This window comes from Cricetulus griseus, chromosome 7 (assembly GCF_003668045.3).
Source record: "Cricetulus griseus strain 17A/GY chromosome 7, alternate assembly CriGri-PICRH-1.0, whole genome shotgun sequence".
Taxonomy (NCBI): domain Eukaryota; kingdom Metazoa; phylum Chordata; class Mammalia; order Rodentia; family Cricetidae; genus Cricetulus; species Cricetulus griseus.
This window is the reverse complement of record NC_048600.1, coordinates 41,712,227-41,730,758: the sequence shown is the minus strand read 5'-3', so window position 1 is coordinate 41,730,758 and position 18,532 is coordinate 41,712,227. Positions and strand designations below refer to the sequence as shown.

Below are 18,532 nucleotides of genomic sequence, written 5' to 3'. Positions count from 1 at the left end.
TGTCAGGGGCGGGTCGCCCGGCAGCGGCGGGTGGCCTTGTTCAGCCCGGGGACAGAGCAAGTGGACGAGCCCAGCGGCCGGAGGCGCGTGTGAAACCGAGGAAACCCACGAGACGAGGGGTTGGTCCCGGCTGCGGGTGACAGAGAGTGCGATCCTCCCCTCTTTTAGCGCCGGCAGGATTGTCTCTCTGCCTTCCAGTCCCCTTGACAACGACGCCTGGCGCGAGGCGGAGCGAGGCGGGGCCAACCGGCTTCGAGAAGAAACCGTGAGCCAGCCCATGCTCTTCCCTCTGTGGTCAAGCCTTCCTTCAATCCCACCGCTTTGTGCACCTAAAGGACGACCGGTCTTGGGTGGCACTGTTCACCCCCGTGACTCTGTACCCCTCTGCCAGAGCCCCTGCTCTGAAACATTGCTGGTGCGTATACCAAAAGCGTCCCCACCGGCGGCTCGCAATTCAGGACCGCCAAGCACCTGCCCTTGCTTACAAAATTCAGAGGCTTCAATCCCCTGCTCACCTCCCTGCCCTGGTTCAGCACCCCTGGCTTATCTGACTGGTCCCCTAGGCCTTCACCCCACACTCCTAAAGTCCCTTTGTCCACTGAGGGTCGAGCAAATTTTTTAGGGTGAAATACAAAGGGTTAGGTTGAGCCGGCGACTCATTTGAGTGATGATAACTAACAAAAATCTCCTGGATAATGGATCTTAAAGATCCTAACTTTCAAAGATTTATTTTATTTTTAATTATATGTAACTGTGTGAAGGTGGGTATGTGTACTCTAGTGCAGGTACCAGAGGACACCAGAGACATAGGATCTCCCCGAGGTTGAAGTTACAAGTAGTAGTAGTGCTTTTGGGAACCGGATTCTGGTCCTCTACAAGAGCAGTAGAGGACACTCTTAATTGCTGGGCCCTCTCTTCAGCCCCTAAATCCCTTTTCTCAGTGCTGGGGGTTGGATTCATGTCCTGTCCTATATATATATGCGCCAGGCAAATGCTCTACCAAAGAGGTTCATCCCTAGAACTTAACATTGATTCAACCTCTTTTTGCTATGTATCAACCTCTTGAAGCCTATAAAATGGAGATAATAATGTTTGTTATATAGGAGATGTGTGTGTGTGTGTGTGTGTGTGTATCTTAGGGTTTCCATTTATGTGAAGAGATACCATGACCACAGCAACTCTTATAAAGGAAAACATTTAATTGAGGTGGCTTACAGTGCTAGAGAAGGAGCTGAGAGTTCTACATCTGAGAGATCCATGGGCAAAAGGAAGTGAACTGTGTCACTGGGCATAGCTTGAGCATAGGAGACCTCAAAGCCCCACCACCACCAAGTGACACACTTTCTCCAACAAGGCCACACCTCCTAATAGTGCCACTCAAATATACTTATTTTTATATATGTATTATATATATATATGTATATATATATATATCCATATCATATATTTGTATGTATACATATATCTTTTTATCAGTATATGCAACTCTGTTTTCATATGCACACATCATTAAGCACATCACATACATATATATACAGATACCATGCTCTTGTATACTCCTCACTGTACACATCCACACATACAGTCCTGTGACCCAGTAACACAAACTTGCAGAACCAGAAGGAAATTGGTGGAAAATGGAAATCTGCAGATGTGTTTTCATCTTTAAATGATCAAGGCTTTGGAAAGGCTACCCATGCTTGTTTGTCCTTGGACAGCTAGACATTACCAACTCACCCTGTGTACTCCACAGTGCTCGTCTGATGATGATATTTAAAGGGAGGATCCTTTGAGCCTGGGCCCCTATGACATCCAAAGACAAAGATGTGGTGTCCTTGCCACTTTCTCCCTGGGATGCCATCCTTAAGGCTGCCAAAGACCAGCTGCCATCTGTGGATTCAGACTCCTCCCTGGTGAGCAAGAGCTTCTTCCTGAATGTCAACTGTCCAGCTTGGACAAGGACAACTTTGGGCATTCCTTTCTAGAGACCCCACTCTGATCTATAGGGTTTGTTGTTACTCATCAGTCCCTGGGATTATTTCTGGGTATCGACTTCCTTTAGGATTCTTCCTGGGTTTACCAGAAATCTTGAGTATGAGTATTAGTGTCCTGTATCCTCTCCTGTAGTGGTCCTGACTCCCAGATGGGACCCAAATGGGCTCAATGCCAAAGCCCAGATCTTTCCAACTTGCTGTTGTGCTGCGCTCAACCCTGTTGGGTCAGGTCGGGGCCGGTGCCAACCTCTGGGAGTCATGACCATGCCAGGGCACCATGATATGGACCTGAAGGGATTCTGCCCCTTGAGGTGGGTTGGGGTCACTGACAATACCAGTGGCCATTTAAACAGGTAAAAGGGACACCTAGTGATCCACTGGTCAGAGACTCAGCACACAGATTAGCATAGGACATTTAGAGTGAAGAGCAAAGATTTTAGAAACAAGACAGCTGATTGTGCCCTACCTGGGCGTTTGCAACGATGAACATAACAGAGCTGAAACTCAGGCATTATCCAGTGTATAGTGCATCAAAAGAAGTAGATGATAACAGTACCTCGGTGCCCTTGTGCTGTCATTGCTTTGTGAAGAAGTCCCTGTAAGGTGGCAGGCCACTGTCAGCCTCTCTCCATTAGAGACAGCTAAGTGATAAGTCAGTATGCAAGTGAGCTGGCCTTCACTTTTAACTACCCCTTCACTACCATTATTCAGTACCGGCATTGATGTGGCACCTACTGTGTGCAGGATCTTGAGCATAGCCTGTGGAAACAGAAACTCACATCTCATCAGTATGAGGTGGTGCTGCTGAGCCTGTTTTTGAGTTAGCCCTTTATAGAGAACTGATCTTCCCAGATGCTCCTGGGGAGGTGGGGCAAAGCATGGCTGCCTTTTTCTGAACCCCCTGGTTTGTCTGCAGTCTGACTGTGAGGAAGAAGAACCCTTCATCTTTCAGCGAAACCAGCCCATCCTGATTCCAGACTTGGCTGAGGAGCTGGCTGAAGACCCTGTTGGTGTTGAATCTGGGGCCTGGATTACTATAGGGAGGAGTTCTTCACCTGAGGTCTGTGGGACACAGGCTTTGGAGACCTACTAAGCCAAGTACCCGGGAGGGATGGTGGTAGTGGTGGTGGTTGCAAGTCTCACAAGGATTTCATGAACAGCATAGATCTAAAGTGCTTAAAACCACTGGTTTTGCCTCTTCCTACCCCAAGGACAGCCTAGCATTCAAGTATTCAGCACATAAGCATGGCACCTCCCAACACTGTAAGCACATTTGATTGTCTATCTGATTTTGCCTGCTGTCTTTCTTATTTTCTTCCAAGACACTCTGTACTGTCTGGCCATTGTCACAGCTGCCTGTCTCAAATGTCTCTCCATAATTCATGGCCACTTAAGCTTGCTGAATGTTCATTGACTAAGTGTTCCAGCAGGAAGCAGAAGGGAGGTGTTCCATAAAGGCCATCACAGTGGTACCCTATGCTGGCTACCCTAGTAGGAAGTCAGGGGAGAAGGGGGGAACACAGCACATGTTTGGCCTTCCCAATCGTAGGAAGTGCCCATCCCCATCTTTCTCTCTCAGGTCCCTGGGGGACACCAAGAACTCTGTCTAAACCCAATGATTCCTCCAAACCTGATGGCATAAGCGTGTAATCTGAGCTACCTGGAAGCTGAAGCAGAGGCATCAAAAGTGTGAGGCAGGGGCTGGAGAGGATGGCTCAGTAATTAAGAGAGCTTGTTGCTTTTGCAGAAGACCCAGGTTTGGTTTCCAGCACCTGCATGGTAACCCACAATCACCTGTAACTCCTGGTTCCAGTCCCACTTTTGGCCTCTGTTGACTCCTGCACATAGACGGTACACATAAACATGCATATATACATCTAAAATTATAAATAAACCAAAACTCCAAAACGTGAGTGTCTTGATGATGAGAATGAATTGCTATCCTAATAGATCCCATCTGCAGCTTTTATCCTTGGCTACCCCAACCTGTCAGACTTGTTAATTCTTCTTTATGTGGCTGTGACTAACATACTTTCTGATGAAAACACTGTATAGGCCAAAACACATCTCTAAAGGCCAGTGTGGATTCCAAGAGCCACTCAACTCTGAGTCACCTCCCTCTGCTCAGTTCTTCGTAAAATCATTGAGACAACAAACTGGGTGTGGAAAGGCTGAAGAATACCATCTGACCCATATCCACCACAGCATTGTGTGAAGCCCAGCCCTCATAGAAGCAAGTGTAAAATAACACCCCTTGTTCTCCCCAGGAAGATCTGAAAGGCAACTAGGGCTTTGTCAGTTTAGGTGACATGATTTTCATGAAATGTTTTCTTTCCCATAAGGACTACCAACTCCTCTGAGAGAGGGGCAATAGGGAATAGAATTGTTTTGGAAATAGTGGCAATGTCTATATGTGACAAGTTGTTAAATGAAAAAGGATCAAAATGGGACCCATGAGATGCCTTGATGTGAAAAGGCACTTGCTGCTCGGCCTGATACCCTTCCTGCATTCCATACTTGGGACCCACATAGTAGACAGAAAGGACTGACTCTCAGCTACCCTCTGACCTCTTCTTTTTGGTTTTTTGAGACAGTGTTTCTCTGTGGGTTTGGAGGCTGTCCTGGAACTAGCTCTTGTAGACGAGGCTGGTCTTGAACTCAGAGATCTGCCTGCCTCTGCCTCCCAAGTGTTGGGCGTGCACCACCAACGCCCGGCCTCTGACCTCTTCTTAATCATGCATATTCATTCTCTCTCTCTCTCTCTCTCTCTCTCTCTCTCTCTCTCTCTCTCTCTCTGTCTCTCTCTCTGTGTGTGTGTGTGTGTGTGTGTGTGTGTCTGTCTGTCTGTCTGTCTGTCTGTCTGTCTGCCTCTAAAATGTGTCCTTTCCGGTGCCCACAGAGGATGCCTTTTTTTTTCTCTAGCCATTTCTGGTTCCTGGGAGACTAGCCATAGAACCCAGAAGTGGACAGACGGTAAAACAGAAGGACTTGGCACTTCAGGAAAGAAGAGGCCCTGGCTGGGCTTGCCAGAGCTGTGTCAAGATCAGTCCTATCCTTGTGGAGGCTGAGGAGGGCCCACCCTGGCTGGAAGGCAACCTTAGAAGCCTGTGTAACCCCAAAGGATCCCAGAGTCCCCCCTGGACTTCCCAGGGAGAAGATGCCACCTTTCCTTTGGAAGGGCAGCTGAAGACAGAGCCCTCAGACATTGACAAGCGCAGAGCCCTCCGCAGGGAAAGGAGGAAGATGATAGAGAAGGATATCCTTCAGAAAGTGACCCAGGCTGCCCAGAACTCAGCCTGTGGTGGCCAAGGCCAGGCTCCAGAGTCGGGACCCCAGCCAGAAGCTGGGGAAGGATGTCCAGTGCTCTCACTCCAGGTAGGTGTCTCCATTGCTAAGCCTGCCCTCAGACCAGTCCCCTGCAGAATGGCCACACTGTCGAGGCTAGAGCCAGCTTCTCTTTAGGACCTTAGGCCCAAATCCCAGGTTCACTGGCCAGCAAGGAGCTGTTGCTGTTACAGTATGTGGGGCGGCTGGCATGGAGCTCACCCTCAGCAAGAATTGGCGGTAATAGGAAGAGAGGCCAACTCTAACCTTCTTTAAAGGGTACACAGAGATGACCCCAAGTATGAGTGCTGAATTCATGCAGTCATGCATAATACAGAGGCAGGTGCTGCTAAAGTAACATCCTCCCAGTGGGAAGACCCCACACACTAGGAACAGCTGTCCAAGTCAGGCTAAGGACATTAGTGAGAACTGGCAGGGACACAGACAGACTGGGATTGGGAGAGTCGACTCTATGAGATACTGCAGAAGAGAAAGGAGTGTGAAGACTACTGTGAAAGTGGATCTATAAACCACAGCAGTGACTCCTTGTCCCTCAAGGGTGAGTCTGTTTCCCATCATGGTGGGTGGGCAGCCCTACAGCTGTGATTTGTAAGGTTACCTTGCCCACTAGACCGGAAGGCTATAAAGAATACCCTGGTTAGCTGTGCAAACTCAGTTCCTTCCAGGTGGAGGTGGACATATTGGAAGATGCTCCAGCCTAGCATGGGAAGGCCATACACCCCTGCATCATGTGTTTTAATAACTTAAAGAATTCAAGCACACAGACGTGCACAGAATTCTTCATTGCTGTCTCCATAAGCCAGCAGTTTCATTCTGACCACCCTCACAGCTTTAATTCTTCCTCATCTATATGGCTGCAGAAATTGGAAAGGTTTTACTTAAGCATTCATTGTAGGTTCCTTTCTTCCTCTCCATCTATGCCTGCAGAGCCATCTGGGCCAAGCTCTCCGGTTTGAACACCTTCTAGAACCACCAGGTTCTTAAAGTTGCAAAACTTTGTTGTTGTTGTTTTTCAAGATAGGGTTTCTCTGTGGCTTTGAAGGCTGTCCTAGAACTAGCTCTTGTAGACCAGGCTGGTCTTGAACTCACAAAGATCTGCCTGCCTCTGCCTCCAGATTGCTTGGATTAAAGGTGCGTACCACTACCAGCACCCTGCTTTTTTTTTTTTTTTTTGAAAGTTGCAAAACTTTGTAAACATCTTAGATTGGTATGAACCTAGACAGTTCAGACAGAGGAGAAGGGCAGGATGTGCATTGTTTGGTAGAGTGTTTGCCTTGCATGCATAAAATGCATGTGATGATATAGACCTGCAATCCCAGAACTTGGGAGGTGAAGGTAGGAGGATCAGACATTCAAGGTCATCTTTGGCTAAATAGAGAGTTAAAGGCTGGCCATAATGAGATCCTGGTTGAAAAAAAAGGGGGGGGGGAGTTTCCTCCAGGTTAGTCACCTTCGTACCCAAAAGTATCAACCCTAAAAAATTTAAGAAAAGTGTCAAGAAATGCAGGTCTAGCTGGGCAGTAGTAGTGCATGCCTTTAATTCCAGCAGTCAGGAGGCAAAGGCAGCCTGGTCTACAGAGTGAGTTCCAGAACAGCCAAGGCTACACAAGGAAAAGAGGTGTGGTGGTATGGTGTGGGTGTGGGGGAGAATGCAGGTCTCACCTTAAAGGAAGGGCTTAGTGTATAATCATTTACAACAGACAATGCATTCATACACTAGATGCACCCAGACTTCAGCACCACTCTATTGTGGTGTTTGGAGTCAGGGCTGAGTACTTCCATGTTCTTGGCTGCTTATCCAAAGAATTGAGAACAAGGCTCACACAGATGTGAAAAAGAAGTAAGATAGCTTTATTGAAGCTAGGTGACAATACATTAAAGAGCTATATACTGTCAAGATTATATTATGGGGTCTAAAGGAAGAAGGGGCTGGCTACTAAGGGGGCATAATTTTTTATTGAGGCAGGGTTTCTCTGTAGCTTTGGAGCCTGTGCTAGGATCCACTCTGTAGACCAGGCTGGCCTTGAACTCACAGAGATCCACCTGCCTCTCCTTCCCAAGTGCTGGAATCAAAAGCATGGGCCACCAGCACCCAGCTAAGGGAGCATAATTTGGATGGTTCTCTGTTTTGATTGATGAGATTGTATATTCGTTTTATCCTACTGTCCATGTTCTTTTCCCATAATGCATCAATTTTAATCATTGGAATGCCTAGTTATGCACAGGTACAAGATTGCAGTAAATAGGGGGTTTTCCCTAAAAGATTAGTAGAGACAGTTTTTCCTTACTGCCTAAACATCCAAAACCAGTTCAGGCAAGATAACCCCTTCTTCATACCTAGATACACTGGGAATACACTTTAATAGAAACTGTCTAAATTTGATTGTTACGGAGTTGGGGGCGGGGAAGATTTATACCATAGTCCAGAGAGATGGGAATACATGTAGCTTGATGCAGGTGGGAGGTTTCAGGGGTGTTCTGAGGTTGCTAGGTGCAGTGTTTGAAGAGGTGTGCATCTGTTTAGTACATGCAGGTGAAGGAACTACACTGCCATTACAATGGGGGTGTGGACAACCTGAAACCAAAGGGCGGGGAAGCGTCCCAAGCTAAACTGTTTTCTATATTTGCCTGCCTCACTACAATGAATAACTCATATTACCCTCTCCTGACTGAAGCTGCTGTGAAAGTCGGGGATCCTACTGTGTCTGGGCCAGCTGACTTATCTGGTCCATACTTGAAAGGAGGAATGTAGATTGAGGAAAGAAATAGGCAAGAAACAGAAGATAGAGTCAGGAGGGCATCAACAAGTAAATACTGTGATCAGCCCCAAGTTTATTACTCAAAGCTCTTATGTACCCCCAATCAAAAGGGGGAAAGGCAAAATACTTCCTTACCCTGATACAAGGAACAGACAAATGTAATTACCTCCTTAATACCCAAAACATCAAGTAACCACACCCTAAAACAAATATCCTGTTGTCAAGGTAGGACATCCATTGGATGGTACACCTTAGGCCAAATATTCTGTTGTCTAGGGAAGACATACAATAGCCACACCGTATGTGTTTTATCCTTGAAGGAGCAATAATAGGCTTGAACTCTCAGACCTTAAGTCAAAATGGAATGGAGCCAGTCTATGGGCCTCCACACCACTGCAGACCTTCCTGCAGCCTTGTAATCACCAGTTTTATCATTTCAGCAACTTGAAGACTGGGATTTGGATTACATCCTTCAGAGTCTGCCAGGGCGACAGGACTGCCAGGGTGACAGTGCTCCCAGAACTGCCTGGTGGTTAGCTGACCGATGCCAAAACCAAGGTCTGACCTTCAACACTGAAGTGAGAGTGAATCCCCCTAAGTACCTTTTTCCAAGGCTCTCAGTGCCAGGGGCTATGGGATGGCCACGGCTCTCACTCCTTACTCTCCTCAGCACATTCATTGCCCAGTCTTACAAAATACTTCATTCGCCAGGCATTGGTGGTACACGCCTTTAATCCCAGACAGGATTTCTCTGTGGCTTTGGACACAGTCTCTTGTAGACCAGACTGGTCTCGAATTCACAGAGATCCGCCTGCCTCTGCCTCCTGAGTGCTGGGGTTAAAGGCAGGTGCCACCATCGCCCGGCTTATTTGGATTTTTCAAGACAGGGTTTCTCTATATAGCCCTGGCTGTTCTGGAACTCTGTAAATTGGGCTGGCCTCAAACTCAAGAGATTCACCTTCTTCTGCCTCCTGAATGCTGGGATTAAAGGCATGTGCCACTACTGCCTGGCTTTTGAGCAGCTCTGTAAAAGGCAAACACTCCCCATGTCTTCCCGACCCATGCAGACCCTAACAGAGATGGTCACACATCTGAGCTGAGGAACGAGGACAGGCTAGGTATCCACATCCAATTCCAGACCAGACTTCACTGGACTGACAGCCACTGGGATGTTTGAAGCAAGGAGTTTTTTAAAGTTTATTTTGATTTTTCTTTTCTTTTTTTTTTTTTTTTTTTTTTTTTTTTTTTTTTTTTTTTTTTGGTTTTTCGAGACAGGGTTTCTCTGTGTAGCTTTGGAGCTTATCCTGGCACTTGCTCTGGAGACCCGGCTGGCCTCGAACTCACAGAGATCCGCCTGCCTTTGCCTCTCGAGTGCTGGGATTAAAGGCGTGCGCCACCAACGCCAGGCTTGATTGTTCTTCTATGTAATTGTTTTATATGGGCTGGCAGGCATGTAGAATGAGCACCCTCTCTGGAGGGTGGCACAGTAGGACCTAGTCTCTATTTTAAATGCTCATGGCTCTTTGATCGAGCTAATCCTTTCTGTTTAGTTTTATTTTATTGAGACATGTAGCTCAAGCTAGCTCAAACTCATTATGTATCTGAAACTGGCCTTGAACTCCTGATCGTCTTGCTTCTATCTCCCACCAGACAAGCTATTCCATTTGGAAAATCTCTTGTATAAACACATACTCCAGGATGTTCACTGCTGTGCACTTTAAAACTGAAAACATGCCTGGCCATGGTGGCACACGCCTTTAATCCCAGCACTCGGGAGACTGTGGATCTCTGTGAGTTTGAGGCCAGTCTGGTTTACAGAGTGAGTTCCAAGATAGCCAAGGCTACACAGAGAAACCCTGTCTCAAAATAAAAATCCAAAAACAAATAAACAAAACTCTGAAAACTTGGAAACAGCCTATATTCATTAGGGGTAGCTAAATCAAACTAATCAGAGAATACACTCAGCTCAATGAACAAAATCTATTCATAGAAAGTTATAGTGTGTAAAAAGATGAATGGGGGGCTGGGGATGTAGGTTAGTGACAGAATGCTTGACATCATGCACAAGGCTCTGGACTCAACCCCAAGTGCCCCCATCCCTGACACATGCACACACATCTGTGTATGCCTATTAGCTACTTTTGGAAAGATACAAACATCTGTTCACTGTGGTCACCTGTGACCCTATGTTTCAAGGCTCAAGTGTAGCAGCCCCTGTTGAAGACATGACTACCCCGTGACTTTGCCAAGTAGAGCTAGAAGCCTGGGCCCTGGGTGGGGCACATTGGAGCCTGAAGCTCAGCCACTGAGAGGCAGACCTGAACTAAGCAACCCCCTCTCCTGTCGATCCCCAGGGCACACCATTGGACTCTCCCAGGACACACTCCTGGAACAGCTGGCCCTCCTGTGTGCCACTCAGTCCAGAGTCTGCAACCCTACCTGGAAGATTTCTGCTGACAAACCCAGAGACACAGAGGAGTGGGAAGCCAGAAGCAGGTGGGCCTTCCCATCAGCCACACCCACAGCCATTTCTTTAGAACCTGCCTGTCTCTAGGCAGTGTTAATTGTGCCTATTGTTGGAGCTCTTGGCATGTCCCTTTGGGAAGGCATCTAATTAGGCAAATGCTCCACTATCTATTTTTACTGATGGGGAAACTGAGGTTCAGATTGCCATGTCCCTCCCAGGCCATCAATGGCAGAGCTGTGTATGGATCCCCAAAGCTGTGCCTCATTCCTGAACACTACAGGCGCTTCATCTTAGCCTCCCACCTGACTTCCCTGGGAACAGCAGGATTATCATGGAATCCTGCCCCTCTGGCCAAGTTGATTGGTCTGACCTTGGCCAGGTGAGCCCAGCCAGGCCAATGAGAGCCTTTCCCTAGAAGCTTGTGGTTTGGCTTGGGTTGGAGGATGAAAGGGCCATGGGCAGCTGCCACCTGTCCTTCGACAAGGAGAAAAGCAAGCTGGGGCAGAGTGAAGCTGGGGACAGCAGAGATGGAGATGGGGTCCCCTGAGCCCTGACATTCCCTCCTTCCCTACACTGCTTTTTCCACTGTTTTCAGGAGTCTGGGAACTTTCCCCCTGAAGTTGTTGTGGGTTCTGCCTGGCTAGCTGAAGAAACAGACATAGCTAGGCCTGTGCTTTCTAGTCTGATAGAGGACTGAACTCAGGGCCTCACACATGCTAGGCACATGTTCTACTCTACATGGTATCCCAAATCTTCTTTTTATCATTAAAGTCTTGCTAAGAGGCTGGAGAGATGGCTCAGCGGTTAGGGATACTGGTTGTTCTTCCAGAGGACACAGGTTTGATTCCCAGCACCACATAGTGATTCACAACTGTCTACAACTCCAGTTCCAGGAGATCTGATTCCCTCTCTGGGCTCTGTGAGTACTATGCATACAAAACATGTGCAGGCAAAACACTCATTCACAAAAATCTTTTTTAAAGTACATGTATAGTCTTGCTAAATTGCCTAGGCTGGCCTTGAACTTTCTATCTTCCTGCCTCAGCCTCCTGAGCACTTGGACAGGCTTGCCCACAAGCCTAGTTGATACACAGCATGTCAGACTTGCTCAGTTCTGGGAAATAGTGCTGGCCTGTCCCAAAGGTGACCTTGAGAACAGATGGGTTCCAAGTGCCCACCAGCACACAACAGGCACGCCATTAGTAGCTGCCATGAGCACACTATTAGACCTGCCCAGTGGGTGGCAGGAATCACATAGAAGGGCCATTTTCACCCTCCCATTGCAGAAGTGCTTTAGTAGAGCCGGGCTTTCAAACTGAGCCAGCCCAGAAGCTGGCAGGGAGTAGGAGGCTGAAGACCGAGCCTCCCACCGTTTTCATCGACCTGCGGCAGAAGGAGCCGTCAGAACCACAGGAGCATCAGGAGAGGTACATTGGCAATGCCAAGAACTGTGCCTGCCCAGGGGTGGTGGGGGGCAGCAGGCAAAGCCCATCTGGGTTGAGCACATTGTACTTTTCCTTCAGCTCATGGCAGGAAGCCCAGGGGCTCTTAGCTTTGACTGGCTACCACTCCTCTCAGATTCCCAGGGAGGTTGCTAGGTGAGGGGAAGGCCTGGCAAGGTGGCTGGGGCACATCCTGAGAATCCATTTCTTCTACTTGCAGCTCTGTATATAGCTCCTCTGACAGTGAGGAGGAAGATGTGGAGGCAGCAGACCCAGTACAGGGGGCAGTCCCCCGGGAACGGAGGTAACCTTTGAGTCTCCCCCTCTGCATTGGGAAGCTCCCTCCCTGGGCACTGGGCCCCCTAGACATGTGGGCCAGCATCTGTTGTGGTGGGAGTGGGTATAATGATACCCATTGTGTTTTATAACCTGGCATATGGGAAGCCTGTGTGGCCAGGCCTGCTGTATCCAGGCACCATGAGTGACATCAAGCTCCTCACCCCAGCTTAGCCCCCACCCCAGCCTCTGAAAACAGCCCCCCAATTTGATCTGCTGCTGGTCCCAGCAGTAGTAAAGAGAAAATGTAGGGTCAGCTGTTAGCCAAATTTGAAAAGAGCCATAAATTAAAGAGCAGTGTCCAATCGGGGACATGCCTGAGGCCCCAGACTGTGGTCACAGGATGAATGAGAAATGTGGGTCACAGCTGCCTGCAGCACTGGGAATTTCTGAGCTGAGATGTAGAATGTGGACATCCCTGGAACACTGGGTAAGAAGTGTTGGGAGGGTCCCTGCTTGAGCCTAATACAGCAGCAGCTACACAAAGTTTTGGCTTTTCCTTTGCACCTGCTCCCACAACACCCCAGGCAAGGCCTTGCTCATTCAAGCAAAGGGAGTCAAGGTCAGTGTGTTCCTTTGCCCTGCTCTGAGGCACTAGCTACCTTGTTGCCAGGCACCAGGCCTAGATCCTGTTACTGCTGCAGCTCTAGCCATGAGAACTGGGCCACACTTGGACTGGCCCTTCAGCTTATTGCTTCATCTCTTCAGGCCATGATGTTTTTATCCAGACAGAGGAGAGAACTGTAGTTCCTACCTCAGAGGACTCCAAAGCAATGCGCATGGGAAATGTGGTTGATGCCAGCTATGTGGTGGCTCAGGGTTTGGATGTTAAAAATGTTCCCTTCTGTGTGGATGGGAAATTAGCCACACATCTGTGGACAATGCTTACCATAAGAACATCTCTGGTCCATAGTTTTGTTTTTTCTTTTCTTTTAAGACAAGAGTCTGACTCTGTAGCCAGGGGGCCTCAGACTCACAGCAGTCCCCCTGCCTCACTGTGCCAGCCGGCATGCTTTCCGGACATTTCCATCTGTTGGATTTAACCTATCTAAGAACATTTGTTCTGTTGCCTCTACTGTTGAGTGGGGAGTAACTGTCCTCATGCAGCTGCTTCTGGCAAAGGCTTGATGCCTGTCTTAGTTAGGGTTACTATTGCCATGATGAAACACCGTGACCAAAGCAACTTCAGAAAGAGAGGGTTTATTTCACTCACAGTTCCATATAACAGTTCATCACCAAAAGTGGTGAGGGCAAGAACTCACACAGGAGCTGATGCAGAGGCCATGGAGGAGTGCTGCTTACTGGCTTGTTCCTTATGGCTTGCTCGAACTGCTTTCCTACAGATGCTAGGACCACCAGTCCAAGAATGGCACCACCTGCAATGGGCTGGCCCCTCCCCCAACAGTCACTAAAAAATGCCCTACAGCTGGGTTTTATGGAGGCCTCTTTTGTTTGTTTTTTGTTTTTTTTGAGATAGGGTTTCTCAGTGTAACACCCCTAGCTGTCCTGGATCTCGCTCTGTAGACAAGGCTAGACTCAAACTCAAAGAGACCCACCTGCCTCTGCCTTCCAGTGCTGGGATTAAAGACGTGCACCACCAACACCCAGTGTTGGAGGCATTTTCTTCATTGAGGTTCCCTCCTTTCCGGTGACTTTAGTGTCAAGTTGACATAATACTAGCCAGGATAATGCCCATTGCTAAGGAGGAAATCCACAAGGACTGGCATTTCACATGCTTCCCAATCAGACTGTAGTGGCTGCTGGACATTGCTGGATGCATGCCCTTGCTTTAGAGTGGGAACTGCAACCGCATATGACATTCCTCCTTTTTCAGTGTTGGGAGGTCTGGCCTTTAGGTGCTAGGCGTTAGGCTGGTTTTTCTGTGTCACAGGGACTGTACTGGGAAGAGCCAGCTTCTCCAGCAGCTGAGGGCATTTCGGAAGGGGGGTGTTGCATCCCAGCTATCCACCAGTGACAGTCCTGGAGGCCAAAAGACTCAAGCCCCAGAAGATACAGCTGGATTACAAACTGGGAGGAAGAAACACATAAAACTCTGGGCTGAGAAGCAGAATGCCCTGGATCTAGGGGAACCTCTTGGGACACAGCCAGCCAGAGATATGCTGCTACCTGCTATGGGCCAGCTATATTCAACTCAGGTAAAGGATCTGAAAAGCAGGCCTGGTGGCAGATTTCTATCCACACAGCCCTGATGGTCCTTCTGCAGCCCACCTATTTTTAATAGCACGGGCCTCTGGGTGCTGAGACCCTCGCTCTGACCCTATCCAGCCAGTTTAAACATATTTAAACTTTTTTGTTGTTGGTGGTGTTGGGAACTGTATCCAGGACCTCATGTAAGCAATTACTCTGGCACTGAGCTTACATCTCCTGCTCCCATATTTAAATGTATTTATAGTTTCCTATAGAAACTTTGCCCAGGTTCTTGGATTTCTGGTATTTTGTGTACCTAAGTTAACACACACATATGTCCATACCCATGCAGACTTGATGTACTTTGTGAAAAAAAGGGGCAACAGCTGAAATTTGCTTTCTCTGTCTTTTTACCCAAGACACAAAAGCACACATAGGCTCCAGGTAATTCCAAGTTGAAGTGGCACTGATCTTTGCTAGTCTGGAGATGGAACACCATACCTACCAGCAATTCCAACACCAGAAGCCACACTGTGTGAAATGCAATAGTGCACACTCTCCCTCCTTGGTACACAATGGAAGCTGTGTGTGTGACCAGCCAAGGCCTGGTCCTTACAGGGGACACCTGAGCTTCCTCTACCTGGTTACTTTGCAAGACATGTCTCCCCTCCCCAGACTCCATCTTTAGGGTCTTTCTGTACCTGCTTCCTCAGCCCCTTTGATTTCCTGTCACCTCATCTCCCCAGAGTCTTCCCAGGCCTGCTCCACGGAAAAGCAGAGTAGCCACTACCAAGGCAGGGCTTGGGTGGCATGGCAGGGTTCAGGTGGCAGGGCAGAGTATTTGACATCTGACAAATGTTTTAGCATTCAGTTGTGGCAGGAGGGGTGTGTGGGGGTGTCACTGCCAGTTGTCCTGCTGCTGAAGATAGACAAGGATCTTCGTGTCAAGTCCTGAGCCACACAAAGGACAGGTCCTATGGCAGAATTACAGGCAGATCACTGTTGTCATCAAGTCCACAGAATCCTATTCCACAAACCCCGTCTGATTTGGCCACAGGGACTGCATCATTAGGCCTAATCCCAAGGCATATCCTTTAGAAGCCACATGCAAGTTAGGCCTCCACCAAGGCCATAAGCAGCTTCCCTGTAAGGGAGGCCAGGCTGCCCTGCCCAAGTGCAGAGGTCCAGGGCATCATGGCTCTACCGTCTGCCCCACAGTTTCCACTTCAGCCACTTAGTCATCAAGAATAAAAGTGCTTTGTTCCTAAACCCACTTTCTCCCAACTCCACCTCACTTAATGCTAGAAAACCTGTTGAGAATGACATATAGTGATAGGAAATAAATTCTGCTGCAGTTTCGACTGTGCCTGTCAATCACTGGCTTTCGAGGAAATCTGCAGGGTGGTGGTGGGCAAGCAGACCTGGGTCCAAAGCCAGATCTACCACCTGGGCAATGTCAGCATGCTTCAGAAGATCACACAGGAGATGGGGGGTGGCTGAGAAAACGCGTACAAAAGGATTCAAAGGGTGGGGTCCTGGGGCTGTGAAACTGAGGGTCACCTGTAGGACCAGGGAAGTGTCAACATGGTACCCACCTAGCATTACAAATTCTCCGGTTTCCTTATCAGGAATGACAAGGCCATGAGGTGAAGACCGGATCCCAAACAGGAAAGGCCACAATAGGTGGTGTGTGGTGGGGGAAGGGCTCCATATGAGAAGCCCAAGAAATGTTAATGCCCATCAGACTGCTCCCTGTGCTATCAGCAGGGACAGGAACCTAGGGCCAGGGTTGCATAGCCTGTTAGGTCTTAGTCAGGGGCCTGGGTGCCTCTTCTGTTTCCATGTGCACCTGAGTGAGCTTGAGGCTGGTTTAGGAGATACATACCAAAGCTTCATTCTCTAGAGAACATGGGATCAGGATGAGGACTGGCATTTATTAAGGGAGTGAAGGAAAAGCAAGAAACAATCCTGAGTGATGGTGAAAGCATAAAGTAGGTGACACACAAAATGAAACATCAAAAATGACACTCTGGGGATGGGGAGAGGGCTCAGCAGCTAAAGGTACTGTATTTGCTGCCTGGGACCCACAGATGGGGACAACCAACCTCTGACCTCCACACACCTGCACATATATACACATGATAAATGGTTTTTAATATGTCTATGGATGCTTTGCATGTACATCTATTTGCACATCTGAAAAGGTCATTGGTCCATAAGACTACGGTTAGAGATACTTGTGAGCACCATGTGTAATGAGTCTCTGTCCCACCAGCCAGCTCCCACATACCAACACAGAGACTTATTATAAAAGTTTGGCCTATAGCTTAGGCTTGTTCCTAACTAGCTCTTGTAACTTAACCCATTTATTTTAATCTGCATTCTGTGGTGTGGCTCATTAACTCATCTCTCCATACTGCCAATGCTGCTTCCTCTGCATCTGTCTATTGACCCTGCCTTTCTTCTTCCCAGAGTCCTCTCTGTCCCTGGAAGTCCCACCTAACCTCTTCCTGTCTAGCTATTGGACATTCAGTTCTTTATTAAACCAATCAAAAGGCACCTTGGCAATGATGCATCTTCACAGTGTAAACAGATATTCAGCAACAACCATATGGGTGCTTAGAATTGAACTCTGGACCCCTGAAAGAGCAGCCAGTGCTCTTAACCACTGAGCCATCTCTACAGCTCTGATAATTTTTAAAAAATTTATGTGTGTTGGTATTTTGCATATGTGAATGTCTGTGTGAGAGTGTTGGATCCCCTGGAACTGAAGCTACAGTTGTGAGCTGCCATGTGAGTGCTGGAAAGGAATCCAGACCTCTGGAAGAATAGTAAATGCTCTTAATTGCTGAGTCATCTCTCCAGCCCCTTCAGGAATGTGAGGTTGTAATGACTTCACTAAACCAAAGATAAATGATAAATGGTTGTTTATTGAGGAACAATTACACAGAAAAAGAAATGCTGGAGCATTTCCTGCCCTTCCTACAGGATCAGCTGACCCACCATAAAGACAGAGGGAAGGAAAGCCATGCCTCAAGCTTCCCTCCTCCTGTCTGAAACCACACCCAAAGCGGTGTGGCCATCATTACAGGTTCACAGACCAGCTGCCTACACCTTCACGTGGTAATTTTTTTTTTTTAAGATTTAGCTATTTGTAATGTATACAGTGTTCTGTCTGCATGTATCCCTGAAGGCCACAAGAGGGTACCCTATCTCACTACAGATGGTTGTGAGTCATCATGTGGTTGCTGGGAATTGAACTCAGGAAGACCAGCTAGTGTTCTTAACCATCTCTCCAGCCCCATGATAATTTTTTTTTTTTAAATATATTCAGCCATGAGGAACAACCATACTACCTGGATGGAACATCCCAGAATTCCACAGCTTCAAAGGCTGCCTCAAAACTTCAGTAACCACTGATAAGTATGGTTGTTGGGTTCCTCCGCTGAGGTAATGAATCAGATCAGTCTAAATTAATAAATCCAGGTTTAATCTGAGCAAAGAATTCCCTGGTGGCCCCAGGGCAAGAGGAGAAAACCACCAGGGGAAACCACTAGAAAGTTTTTCTATACCTTCCAGGGATGGAACTGCAGATGGCCAGCTTTCTCAGAGGTGGGGTTTGGAATGGGAGGAATGGGGCTAGGTGGAACTTCCCAACAGGAAGGAAGGAAAGAAGGAAGGAAAGTTTCAATTAAAGGGGCATTAGCAACCACTTTAAACTGGAAGTGGGGATGGATTCTCCACCAAGTCCTATGGGAACAAACATCCCTGCCAACATTAGTCTATGGGGCCTGTAATGCTGGAGACACATGCATCCTTTGTGCAGCCGTATCAGGTGTATAGGGAGCTGGCTCAGCCAACATCATGAGGACTACCTTGTCCATAATGCCTGTCATAGACTGACTCCCAGGGCCTCAGTTCTAGACCTGACAGGCTGCTCAGCCCATGAAGAGGACTACATTACCTGTAATACACCTCACAGCTGTTAGCCTTCATTTTACAGGCTGATCCACAGTATGCATTGTGGGTAATTCAGTTCAG

The 18,532-nt window shown here is 47.9% G+C and overlaps 1 protein-coding gene across 3 annotated transcripts; it reads left to right on the top strand.

Moving 5' to 3' along the window:
• Positions 1 to 29: 29 nt before the first annotated feature.
• CUNH16orf71 (chromosome unknown C16orf71 homolog) lies at positions 30 to 15,853 on the top strand. Of its 3 annotated transcripts, XM_027423977.2 has the most exons (10): positions 32 to 415; positions 1,754 to 1,913; positions 2,911 to 3,054; positions 4,917 to 5,369; positions 8,539 to 8,656; positions 10,453 to 10,594; positions 11,852 to 11,992; positions 12,228 to 12,311; positions 14,235 to 14,499; positions 14,911 to 15,853. In XM_027423977.2, the coding sequence occupies exons 2-10, from the start codon at positions 1,806 to 1,808 to the stop codon at positions 14,926 to 14,928; spliced, it is 1,473 nt and encodes a 490-aa protein (XP_027279778.1). In that variant the 5' UTR covers positions 32 to 415; positions 1,754 to 1,805; the 3' UTR covers positions 14,929 to 15,853. The 3 variants fall into 3 exon arrangements, with proteins under 3 accessions (XP_035303434.1, XP_027279778.1, XP_027279777.1); XM_035447543.1 differs by having other exon boundaries at positions 30 to 265; positions 14,235 to 15,853; XM_027423976.2 differs by having other exon boundaries at positions 14,235 to 15,853.
• Positions 15,854 to 18,532: the final 2,679 nt, after the last annotated feature.